The 12,240-nt window shown below is 35.4% G+C and overlaps 1 protein-coding gene across 13 annotated transcripts in view; it reads left to right on the forward strand.

Annotated features, from left to right (window-relative positions):
• The first annotated feature begins 263 nt into the window (after positions 1 to 263).
• NEK1 (NIMA related kinase 1) overlaps positions 264 to 12,240 on the forward strand; it is a 177,736-nt gene continuing 165,759 nt past the window's right edge. For 10 of the 13 annotated variants that reach the window (XM_081269784.1, XM_081269794.1, XM_081269795.1 and 7 more), the window contains exons 1-3: positions 389 to 915; positions 8,375 to 8,523; positions 9,130 to 9,226. In XM_081269784.1, the coding sequence (XP_081125910.1) occupies positions 8,407 to 8,523; positions 9,130 to 9,226 (214 nt within the window). In that variant the 5' untranslated portion in view covers positions 389 to 915; positions 8,375 to 8,406. The other 3 variants (XM_081269790.1, XM_081269791.1, XM_081269792.1) reach the window with 3 other exon arrangements.

The following is a 12,240-nucleotide window of genomic DNA, read 5'->3' on the forward strand; positions in this document are numbered from 1 at the left end:
TGTATGTGTACTATATGCGGGAAAAATTAATAAAATGCTTTAGTCCAAATTAGCTTCTATTAGAGAACTCTCCCCAACGTTTCGGCCCCGACCTTCCTTTTCACCATCAGCCACGCCGCCCACGCTCCCTCCACACTAGCTCGGCGGGATGGCCCGCTCCGCCTCGCTCCCCGCCCCACTCGGGCCCCGCCCCTCGGCCCGCCCCCACGAGGCCCCGCCCCAGCCCCGCCCCACCTCGAGCGGCCCCGCCCCGCGCGCGTCCGCTCCTCCCAGCCACCTCCGCGTCGCGCCGGCTCCCGCGCGCTGACGTCACACGCCAGCGCCGGTGACGCGCCGGCCGCTCCCCCTTCTTCTGCACTCGCTCCAGGTTGCGGGCTCCTGGGTGCGTTACTTTTACCATGTAGTCCCAAGCTGTTGTCCTCTTATCCCGGAAACTAGAGCCACTGTAGCAAGGCAGGAGGACGTAGCAGTCAGGGAGCCTCACAGTCCCAAGTGCTGCCTGCCCTGCACCCCTCCTTGGCCACTAGCAACGACCTCTGTGAAGTTGGACGGGCGGTAACGGAGGCACTCCCCCTGCTGCCACCCGCCGTTTCCAAGGGGGTCAGAAAACAGTGTGTTTATTTCCTTTGGGTAGTGTGGGTCGGTCCCAACCGCGTTGTGCAAGGAGGGACGGGGTCAACCCTGAGGTGTCAACTAAAGGCTGGTGTGATTATTTTGTGTGTGGGGGTCTCAATGCTCCCTTTCAGTCTGGGCTGTGAGCTGCTGCTAGTTAGATTGGTTTCTCTTTCAGGATGTTATTTTCAAAATGCAGGATGGTGGCTCTGCCTCATTAAGTCTCTTAGGAACTGACTACCACCTCTAGACAGAAGCTTTTGATCATCACCGTTATTCCTACTAAATTCCTGTGACATTGAGGTGAGTAGCACTTGGGGGAAGCAATGATGTGCAGAAGAGTAAAATCATAGTGGAAACGAGGAGACCTATTTAGATTTGCTTGTGTAGAGATTACATGGATACTCACCTTAAGTGTTTGCGGGAATAATACCTTCACGTCATTAAAATGGAAATTCTCTGAAAGAACTCACTGTACTTCAAAACGTTCCTTAGACATTTTTTAAAAGATAAAATGATAATGGAATTAAAATAATAATATAAACCTTAATATGGAAAAACAGTCATTTAAATTGGTTATATTAGATATCTCCAATCTTAAATTATCTACATTTTAATTAGAAGGAGATAATAGTATTTAACTGGTTATCCCATAATCTTATATTTTTATTTCCATGATTTGACAGTTTCCATATGTAAGGTATTAAAGATTCTACTACTTCTAAGTGTTAATCACAACTTGTGTGTGTGTGTGTGTGTGTGTGTGTGTGTGTGTGTGGAGGGGGTGCTGGGGACTTGTGCATATACTAGACAAGTGCTCTACCACCGAGCCCTAGCCCCAGCCCCCATAAGTCTTTTTTTAATGCAGGTGTTAATTTTATTTTCTAATGTAAGTTTCCCAAGAAGAATAATTTTTTTATTGCCTAGGTAAATTCATCAGAAATATTTATGAAGGATTAAAAGTAGTATCCAACCTAAGCTAATAATGGCCTTTTCTTATGATGCAGCAATACTGTAGAGATGATGGAGGGGAACCAAATATGAAGAGAAGTAGTTCTTTGTTTCTAGTTTATTTGTCTGGTCTTAGAAGATCTACAGATCTAGTTCATTTAGAATTGTCTGTTGTTCTAAGTGAAAAGTAAGAAACCTATATTGTGGAAAAACAAGTTTTTGCACAGTGAAAATTACCATCAGAAATTTGTAAAGGTTATGGAACTTGACCACAGGAGTTCTTTTGAGGTCATGTTAATAATACATTGACATTGTATTCCAAGTAAATTTTACTCTTGTCTAATCTGCCTTCTAATCTGTCATGAACATGATACATTTTCATGAATATAAAAGCTTTATTTACATGTTGATAGTTTTCACTACAGGCCTTCTTGAGTGTTATCTGAATAGATAGATATTAGAAAAAAAACAAGTATTTAGAAAAAAAAGTCCAATAGTATTTCCATTTTTGTTGTTTGCTTTTTTTAGTAATGAGAAAAAAGGGAGGGACTTTTCCTCCCTGAGAAGATAAATTGGCCCTCTCCCACAATTCAAATTGGTCTTTATTGTTTTAGGAAAAGAGTATGTATGGATTGTAGTTGCAGGCAGTATCAAAAGACTTCATGAAATCTGTTGCTCTAACATTACTAATGTTTCCCTTCAGGACAACTTGTAAAACAGTTGATGAGGACTTATTATATATGTGTGTGTGTACATATGTGTGTGTGTGTATACACACATGTATAAATATATATATATTTACAATTATTACATAAATAATAGCACATTAGTCCTTTCTTACCCAGTTTCATTTACCTGTAATCAACTGGTCTGAAAATATTTTTTTAATATTTATTTTTTAGTTGTAACTGGACACAATATCTTCATTTTATTTAATTTTTATGTGGTGCTGAGGGCCCCACATATGCTAGGCGAGCGCTCTATCGCTGAGCCACAATCCAAGCCCTGGTCTGAAAATATTAAATGAGAAATTCCAGAAATGAACAATTCATAAATTTTAAATTACATGCCATTCTGAGTAGCATGAGGAAATCTCAAGCAGTCTTGCCCAGGACCTGAATCATCCCTTTATACAGCATATTCACACACCATATGTACTACCTGCCTGTCACTTAGTAGCCTTATGGGTTATCAGATTGACTATCAGTGCTTGTATTCAGGTTATCCTTATTTTACTCAGTGATCACCGAAGAGCAAGAGTAGTGATGCTGGCAATTTGGATATGACAAACAGAAGCTATAAAGTATTTCCTTTAAGTGAAAATGTAATAGTGCAATATGATATTTTGAGTGAGAGACCATGTAACTTTTATTACAATATATTGTTAAAATTGTTTTATTTTATTGTTATTCTATTACTGTCCCTAATTTCTAAATTAAACTTTATCATAGATATGTATAGGGAAAACATCAGATCTAGTACTATCTGTGGTTTCAGGCATCATTGGGGGGTCTTGAAACATGTCCTCTGTGGATAAGGGGGGAGTACTATATACACATTTATTATTTTGATCTTTTTTAAAAATTTAGTACTTAGAGGTTACTCTATATTAATACAAATGCTGCTTCATTGTTTATGGTTATTTAAATTTTGCTATTAGAAACTGTTGCGGAGGATAACTTTGTAAATCTATCATTTTCTGTACATTTGGAAGTATTTATAGTGTGAGTTCCTAGGAATGGAATTATTGTATCAAAGTGTCTGTACATTTACAGTTTGGGGAGATATTATCAAATCATTTTCCTTAGCATGTAGACCAGTTTACACTACCACGGTGTTGCATCACCATATCGTTTCTTTCTATTTCCCTCCAAAACAGTACAACAATAAATTTTTTGAATTTTGCAATCTGATGGGTGAAAAATGCTCTCTTGAATTTTTTTTCTTATTGTAAAATATACATAAGATGAAAGTTATCTCTTCTTCAAATTTGATTACTCTTTACAGAAGATTGGATACCTTTGTACTTTTTTTTTGAAACACGTTCATGCTATAAATTGCTTATGCTGGCCTGGAACTTTCGGTTCTCCTGTCTCAACCTCCCAGGTCCCTGGACTACAGGAATTACATGCATGAGTCACAATGCCTGGCTACCTTTGTGCATGTTAATATAATTTATATACAATTTATTCTTTTTTATACCTGTATTTTGTTCATTTATTTTTATGTGGTGCTGAGGATCGAACGAACCTAGTGCCTCACATATACGAGGCAAGCACTCTGCCGCTGAGCCACAACCTTAGCCCCTACAACTTATTCTTTTTATTATTATCATTTTATTTTTTATTTTTGGCTGGTACTGGAGATTGAATTTAGTGGGACTCTACTACTGAGATAAGTTCCCAGCCCTTTTTATATTTTTGTTTTGAGACAGAGTCTTGCTAAATTGTCCACTCTATCCTTGAACTTTCAATCCTTCTGCCTCCCTTAGCCTCCTGAGTTGCTGGGATTACAGTTGTGTGTCATTGTGCCCAGCTTTGTTAACTTTTTTGGTGGTGAGGATTTAAATCAGGATCTTGTGTATGCTAGATAAACTGCTGAACTACATACATCCTAAGTAACTTCATCTTCTTTGTTCACTTTTCTGTTGGATTTTTCTTTTATGCCTATGAGTACATAGCTTTTTATTTATTAAAAAGTGATCCTTTGGGGGTATGAGCTAAAACATATACTTTTTATCATTCTTATTTGCTTTATGCTAGTTAATGCTAGTAGTCATTAATCCATTAAGACTTTTTGCTTTTATGGTATATTTCAACTACCCACTCAATGATTTTGTAAAAAACTCATTCTCTTGTGTTTTATTTTATTATTATTATGGTTTTATTTTTTCTATTTCAGTTATTTAACACTCCCATTCTATCAATGGTTGTTCTGAGGTTTTGTTAGAACTATGTCTCAGTCTTTTTGTGTGCATGCATAGGTTAGGAATGGGCTGACAGAAGTGGATTTACTTGCAAATTTTTAGACTCCTATTTTGTTTTTTCCTTTCTAGGATTTTGGAAGCTCTGAAAACTAATTCATTTCTCTCCTCAGCCCAGGAAGACTGCGTCTTTATACTAGAGTTCTATTTCACTGTGGCACATGGGAGATGTCTTCAGGGGAAGAAAAGGCTAGGATGAATGTAGAACTTATTAATAGTTGCCACCTCTCAATAATTATCATCATACATTTTTTTTAGGTTTTAAATTGCTTTTGGAGGTGGGATGGTCAGAGTCTAGTCTCAACATTTATTTTGTGGACGTTCTCTTAATCTCCCAGCTGAACTTGAGGTTCCCAGTCTAGAGACATCCCAGTTTTTTACCAACATGGAAGATATGTAGTTCCCTGATTGGGAGAGATGAAGGAGGCACGTTGTATATGTGGCTGTTGCTTAGCCTTTCAACCAGTCCTATTTTAATCCTAGTATTAGCCGACGTTCATGTGCACCTGGGTATTGAGCTATATGTGGAGGGAATCAACTTATTTAATTGATTATTTTTGCATTCTTATTTCTCTTATTTCCCTCTGCTGGCTTAAAATACAGCTTTCTGTTGGTTCCTAAGTCAGTTGTTGCCGCCTTGCGTGTGTTGTTTGCCAGTTTCCAGAATTGTTTTGCTGTTGCTATCTTGAGATCCTGTTCTGTCTTTTTGACCCCTTTAGTGTGGAGAAGAAGTAGTATGTTCAATATCATATATTTAGTGGTGAGTTGTAGTTTTTATAAACTGAAAGTTGTGATTTTACGTAAGCATTGAAAAGATGAACATTTATTTAGAATTTAGTTTATTACCATAATGAAATAAGAACAGGATTCTGTGTTGCGTCAGTTACATGTTATAATGTAGACAGTGCATTTTGTTTTATTTCATTTGTTTGGAAATTTTTTTTAGGATTATAATTCAGTTGAGAAGTCTTACCACAAAGAAATAAGTAGCTCAATTAAATATGTTATAAGACATTGAAAATAGCCTATTTTTTTCATGGTTTTCTTTTATTTCCTCTTATGTATGTTAACTGCAAAAAAGGAGAGCATGTCAGTTATTCGGAAACTCATCTGCCACAAGTCTTTTATGACTTGGACAGGTGTTTGTATTTGTGCCATTATTTTGATTGCAGTTAGAGTTATCTTTTATCAATACCAGGGGCAGTAGATTCTCTTCTGCTTTACTGAATTAATTATAACTAAGAGATGCAGTAATGTAGTTGGCAGTAGAATGCAATGCTAGGGACTCTTGGAGCTTCCATGTTTTCATGTGATCCCTGGAAAGGAATTGGCAACTAAACTTTAAGAAAGGCCAAAATGACTAATTTTGTTTTTCCTTTCATGGCAGTCACTGGATAGTGATGATTGTGAAATAATCTTATTATGTGATTAGTATGTATTATAATTTATTTTATGAAATTTAGTTTTCTAAGATGAGTGTATCTTGATTTTTTTATTTTCCTAAGTAGCATAGTAATGTGACATATTGAACTTTCCTGTCCTGGAGAAATCATTAACCCATGAAACCCCAAGTTTTTAATTCCATGACTATTTCAGTGAAATTGTCACAGGTGTGTTAAAATAGGTTAGAAGTCTTAATCTATAGCTTATATAATTTATTATTACAAATAATACTAGTGTAAGTTTTTTAGGTGTTCCATAAATGTTCCATAAATGGGACAATGGGACATAATTGTTTAAATTTTGGATGGTTCCCAGATAGACATTAGACATTATATTACACCAGTTGATAAAACTGGAATTTAATATGTTTGGAATGACTTTTCCTCTTTAACTCACTGATAATGTTTCTTTTATTGTTTCTCTTAAAGTTGCTAAAAACATTCTTGTTTCCTATAGAAATTTGAAATGGAATATGGCTATGTTTTCTAAGGTAGAGGAAGACTCCCACAAAATTTCATACAGCATAATTACCCATCAATTTTTACCACAGGCTGTGTTCTAGCCTTTGGTTTTACAGGCCTAGACTATGAATTTTGTTATTTATTGAGATTGAGTCTTCCTTTTAAAAAAAAAAATTTTTAGTTGTAGGTGGACACAATACCTTTATTTTATTTATTTATATGTGATGCTGAGGATCAAACCCCGTGCGTTGCACGTGCCAGGCGAGTGCTCTACCGCTGAGCCACAACCCTGGCCCCCTAGCCTTTCTTTTTTTAGAAGCAAAATAAAATTAAACAAATTTAGTATTGATGGATGAAATGACAGCATCAATTTATTAATTTACAATGAGAAAGAAATATAGAACACTGTCACAGAAATTTAAAATAGTTTCCTGGGAAGCTCATTTTCTCCCAGAAGGGAATCATACACTGGAAACTTGTTTGCTGTAAATGGAAATAGAAGAGAGCAAGTTGGGTAATTGAAATATTTAGAAGGAGTTTCAGATTAACATAGTGAATTCATGTATGTCCACATTAAAGGTAATCTTGCCAGCAGGCTATGCTGATTATTGCTCCCTATCTCTACCACCCATTCCCCCCACACACTACTTTTTATTTTTTTAAGCTTTACTATCTAGTGTAGTGTACTTGGGCTTTTCCTGAAATTATCGCTCTCTTGAAATTACTGTTGCTGAAGCTACTGATGACTTTAACTACTTATGTATGGTAAGGGTGTATGTATAATATCTAAAGCAGAAATATAAAGAAAAAATTAATACATTTGTTCACATCAAAATAAGCTTTCACATTTAAATAGAATCAAAAGATAAATAAGATATGGGGGAAGTCATTTGTGATGGTTAAGGATTTGATTACATTAGGAGTTTTTGCAAATTATTAAAAAGAATACTATCTTAGTAGAAAATGGATTAAGAAAATAGATGAATAGTTCAAAAAAGAAGAAATACAAATGTTCAATAAATGTGGAAGAATTTTTTAAGTTTACCAGTTAAGCATTATTTCATTCAAATAAAAATGAAACATTATTTCCTTCATCAAACAAGAGTAACAATAAATTGTGACATAGTGTTTGCCATATGCCAGGCATTGTGCTCAGTACATGACTTATATTAACTAATCCTCCCAGTGTTTCTGTAAGTACATACTATGGTTATCTACATTTTATAGATGAACATGTAAAGATAGATCAATTGTCTTAGACCATATAGTATGTGATAAAGCCAGATTTAAACACAATCTGTCTTCAGTGCTCTTTACTACCCTTTATTGCCTCTCACAGATTTTAATAATTAATAGCCAGTATTAATGAAGGTATGTAAGATAGAATATAAATTGGTAGACATTTTTGTATGACAAAAATGCTGCAAGTTAGAATATAAATTGGTAGACATTTTTGTATGACACTATGTTTGAAAGTTTTCAAATGTGTATATTCTCTGAACTTATAATTTATCCTAAGGAAATCCTTGTAAGTATATTAAAATATATGTACATAAATTTTATCTGAAGTTGTTTTATAATAGCAAACAAATAACTTTGGTAGATAGTATCTTATTAAGCTTGCATTCTTATTAGATATAATAAAATATCGCTACTAAGTCGTTTATGTAGGAAGAAGTTTGCTGTTCTCTGCACATAATTTTAAGTATGAAAAATATTTGAAATTCCAAAGCATTCTTACAAAACTGAAATGTCACTGTCTGGCTTTTGGGTTGTAACTATGTTGCAGGAGTGAAAATGAGATAAAGGTTATTAACTTTCAGTAAAGATGTTAGCCTTTTTTTTTAAGTTAGGAAATTCCTAAGGAATTAGAATTTGAATTAAACATAATTGTTCTTTTAACTGTTTTTATCCTTCTTTTTAGTATACCCATAAAAATGCCTTAGAAAAAGAACCATGGAGAAGTATGCTAGAGTGCAAAAGATCGGGGAAGGTTCATTTGGGAAAGCCATTCTTGTTGAATCTACAGAGGATGGTAGACAATATGTTATCAAGGAAATTAGCATCTCAAGAGTAAGTATATTTTTACTTCGATTATACAAGTAATGATTTGGTTACATGGAGCTCATTAGAGGACTTGAAAAAAAAATAGCAATGTATACCTTAAAGCAAAAGGCTGCCATAATCCTAAAGAGTACCACTGATTTTAGAATAGTCAGATTTATGTCCTTGTGTTTTTGTGTTTAGAAAAGTATGCTTATTGTCCTGTAACTTAATCTAGCTTAAACATCTTAAAATGTTTTTATATATAGAATCAGTTCATGCTTTTTATTTAAAAAAAATTATTATTTTTATTATTTTGGAACCAGGGATTGAACCCAGGGACACTTAACCACTGAGCCGCATCCCCAGTCCTTTTTATATTTTAATTTTGAAATAGGATTAAGTTGTTTAGGGCTTTGATAAGTTGCTGAAGCTAGCTTTGAACTCGTGATCCTCCTGCCTCAGCCTCTCAGGCCACTAGTATTACAGGCATGCACCACCAGGCCTGGCAGCTCATCCTTTTTAACTCCTTGCTATGTTTTGTTGATTGGACTATATTAGTGCCATTATTTTTTTTTTATTAGCTCTCTTACTAATGGTTTGATTTACTATTTTCCTTTTTTTCTCCAACTTAAGATGTCCAGTAAAGAAAGGGAAGAATCAAGGAGAGAAGTTGCCGTCTTGGCAAACATGAAGCATCCGAATATTGTCCAATATAGAGAATCATTTGAAGGTCAGAAAAATTTTGCAAGACAATTCAATATAAGTCCTAAGCCATTGATAAATTTGGATATGTTCCTTGTAAGGATTCATTTTGTGAGTGTATTCTCAGGTACAAAAAAAAGGAGTATCTTTTTTTGCTTCAGCACATATGCATATAAATATCAGCTTGATTCTAAGATAATACTGACACCATACCATCTCCTTGGTAGTTTAATTCTGACATGTTCTTATTAGTGATTGCTTAAAACGAAGCAGTATAGTAAGTACAAGAATTTGAAGAAGCAAAAACAGTAATTATCTTTGCTTTTTAAAATGGTACTAAGGATTGAATCCAGGTGTAGATGGATGCTAAGCAAGTACTCTACCGCTGAGTGATGTCTGCATCCCTAACATATTTTTAAACTAAACTGCCTTTAAACATACAAACACTACCACTGAGAAAATGTTCTCATCTTTAGAAAGTACCCTTTGTATTAGTATGTTCTGCTATCCCTCACTATAACATTGAAATATATTGAAAATTTTCTCAAGTTCTTAAGGTGTATTAATTGGCATGGCTATTTTGGAACTATATGCTATTATATTTGATAATGTAGGAAGTAAGATAGGGCAAAGCTTTTTGAAAGGCAATTCAAAGTAGTTTATTCAAGTCCTACTCAATAAAGTCCTATCACTTCCATTATTATCATAAATCTCTATAAATTACAAAAGAAAGATAAATTAAAGGTAGAAGATAATTGAAATGACTAGTTCAAGGTCGTATGACATACTAGTTTCAGAGTATGAGTTATAGCTAAAATTACTTTGTTCCTAGATAAACTTAATACCTACTAAATGAAAAGATACTTTTAAAAAATATTGTTAAATTAACACATCATATTGTTAACTTTTATGATGACAGTAAATTGAAGATTTTTATCTTATGTGAAAGAGTAAAATGTTAGTCATTCTCAGGACCTTGAATTTCCTGTATTTATCTTTCCCCACCATCTATCTTTTAATTTTTTTCTTTTAGCTCTACAATTTTAATTAATTAATTAATTAATTAATTGGTACCAGGGGTTGAACTTAAGGGTGCTTAACCACTGAGCCACATCCCTAGGCCTTTTTTTTTAATATTTATTTTTTAGTTGGACACAACTAAAAAGTAAATATTAAAAAAATATTATTAACTTTCAGTAAAGATGTTAGCCTTTTTTTTTAAGTTAAGAAATTCCGGGCTGGGGATGTGGGTCATGGGCTGGGGATGTGGCTCAGGCAGTAGCACGCTCTCCTGGCATGCGTGCGGCCTGGGTTCGATCCTCAGCACCACATACCAACAAAGATGTTGTGTCCGCCGAGAACTAAAAATAAATAAATAAATATTTAAAAAAAAAAAAAATTCCTGGGCTGGGGATGTGCCTCAAGTGGTAGCCTGGCATGCGTGCAGCCCGGGTTCGATCCTCAGCACCACATACAAACAAAAATGTTGTGTCCGCCGAAAACTAAAAAATAAATATTAAAAAAATTCTCTCTCTCTCTCTCTCTCTCTCTCTCTCTCTTTAAAAAAAAAGAAATTCCTAAGGAATTAGAATTTGAATTGTTTATTGCTTTATTTATTTACTTTTATGCGGGGCTGAGGATGGAACTGGGGCTTCACACATGCTAAGCTAGCACTCTACTGCTGAGCCACAACCCCATCCCTCCCTAGGCTTTTTTATTTTTAAATTTGGGATAAGGTCTCAAGGAGTTGCTTAGAGCCTTTTTAGTTGCTGAGGCAAGCTTTGAACTTGAAATCCACACTCTCAGCCTCCCAAGTTGCTGGGATTACATGTGTGAGCCAGGACATCCAGTTTAGTGCCACAGTTTTAATCAAATTAAAAGGTTTTGACTGTATGTTGACAAATTTCCAGCAGATATTTTGTATTTATATTAGTACTACAGATAGAAACATTTGAATGATTGAAAAGGGATGCACATTCTTTAAGATTTTATTATTAAGTTTAAAGGAATACATGCTCATGAAAAACATTCAAAAAGTATAGACATGCATGACTAGAAGGTAAGTACTCCATTCTTGTAACTCCATCCTCATTCCTACTCCCTAGGGATAAGCGCTATTAACAATTCAGTGTTTATTCTTTATTTTCTGTGGCTGTGCAAAATATATTGTATTAGGAAAAATAAAGTGCCTTATTTTTTTCTCTGTAATCAATATAAAAAACTTCTATGACCTCAAAAGATTAACTCAATTCGAGATTGAGAGCTCAGTACTTGAGATTGTCTCTACTTTGACCCATTCATAAGTCCAGACCTCTGGAACTTCTGCCTGACTGGCTACAAATGGAGGTCTGCCTCCTCCACCCCAACCCTCAGGTTCATTTCTGTGTCCTGTGGTTTTTTTTGTCGTTCTATTTTTCTTAGCTTTTATTTCTCAGCCAGCCCATTCCACTAAGGGGAACCCCATTTGTGCCACCTGTGCAGGATGTGGGCGAGAGATATTAGATACCATTATAAGTAAGCCTTGGTATGTGTGTTTGGGTGGGGAGTATGTACTGAGGATTGAATGAAGAGGCAGTACACATCCTGGGCAGGCACTCTACCACTGAGCTACACCCCAATCCTGTAAATAGCCTTTTAAATTTACTTACAAGGGAGTATGGAATGTTATGACAATCACACCTACAGCCTTCTTGATTTGTGTATGTGTGTATACTAAGTACACACTCTGCCATTGAGCTACCATACTATCTGGGAATGATTTATTTATTTATTTATTTATTTTTAAAGAGTGAGAGAGTGAGAGAGGAGAGAGAGAGAGAGAGAGAATTTTTAATATTTTATTTTTTAGTTCTCGGCGGACACAACATCTTTGTTGGTATGTGGTGCTGAGGATCGAACCCGGGCTGCACGCATGCCAGCCGAGTGCGCTACCACTTGAGCCACATCCCCAGCCCCTGGGAATGATTTATTTAAAAATCCCAATATTATGCACCTGGGAATTAGTGCATGAGAAGAAATTCCATTGACAAACAGATTAAAAAT

Source organism: Spermophilus citellus (assembly GCF_964194105.1).
Source record: "Spermophilus citellus genome assembly, chromosome: 16".
Lineage (NCBI taxonomy): Eukaryota > Metazoa > Chordata > Mammalia > Rodentia > Sciuridae > Spermophilus > Spermophilus citellus.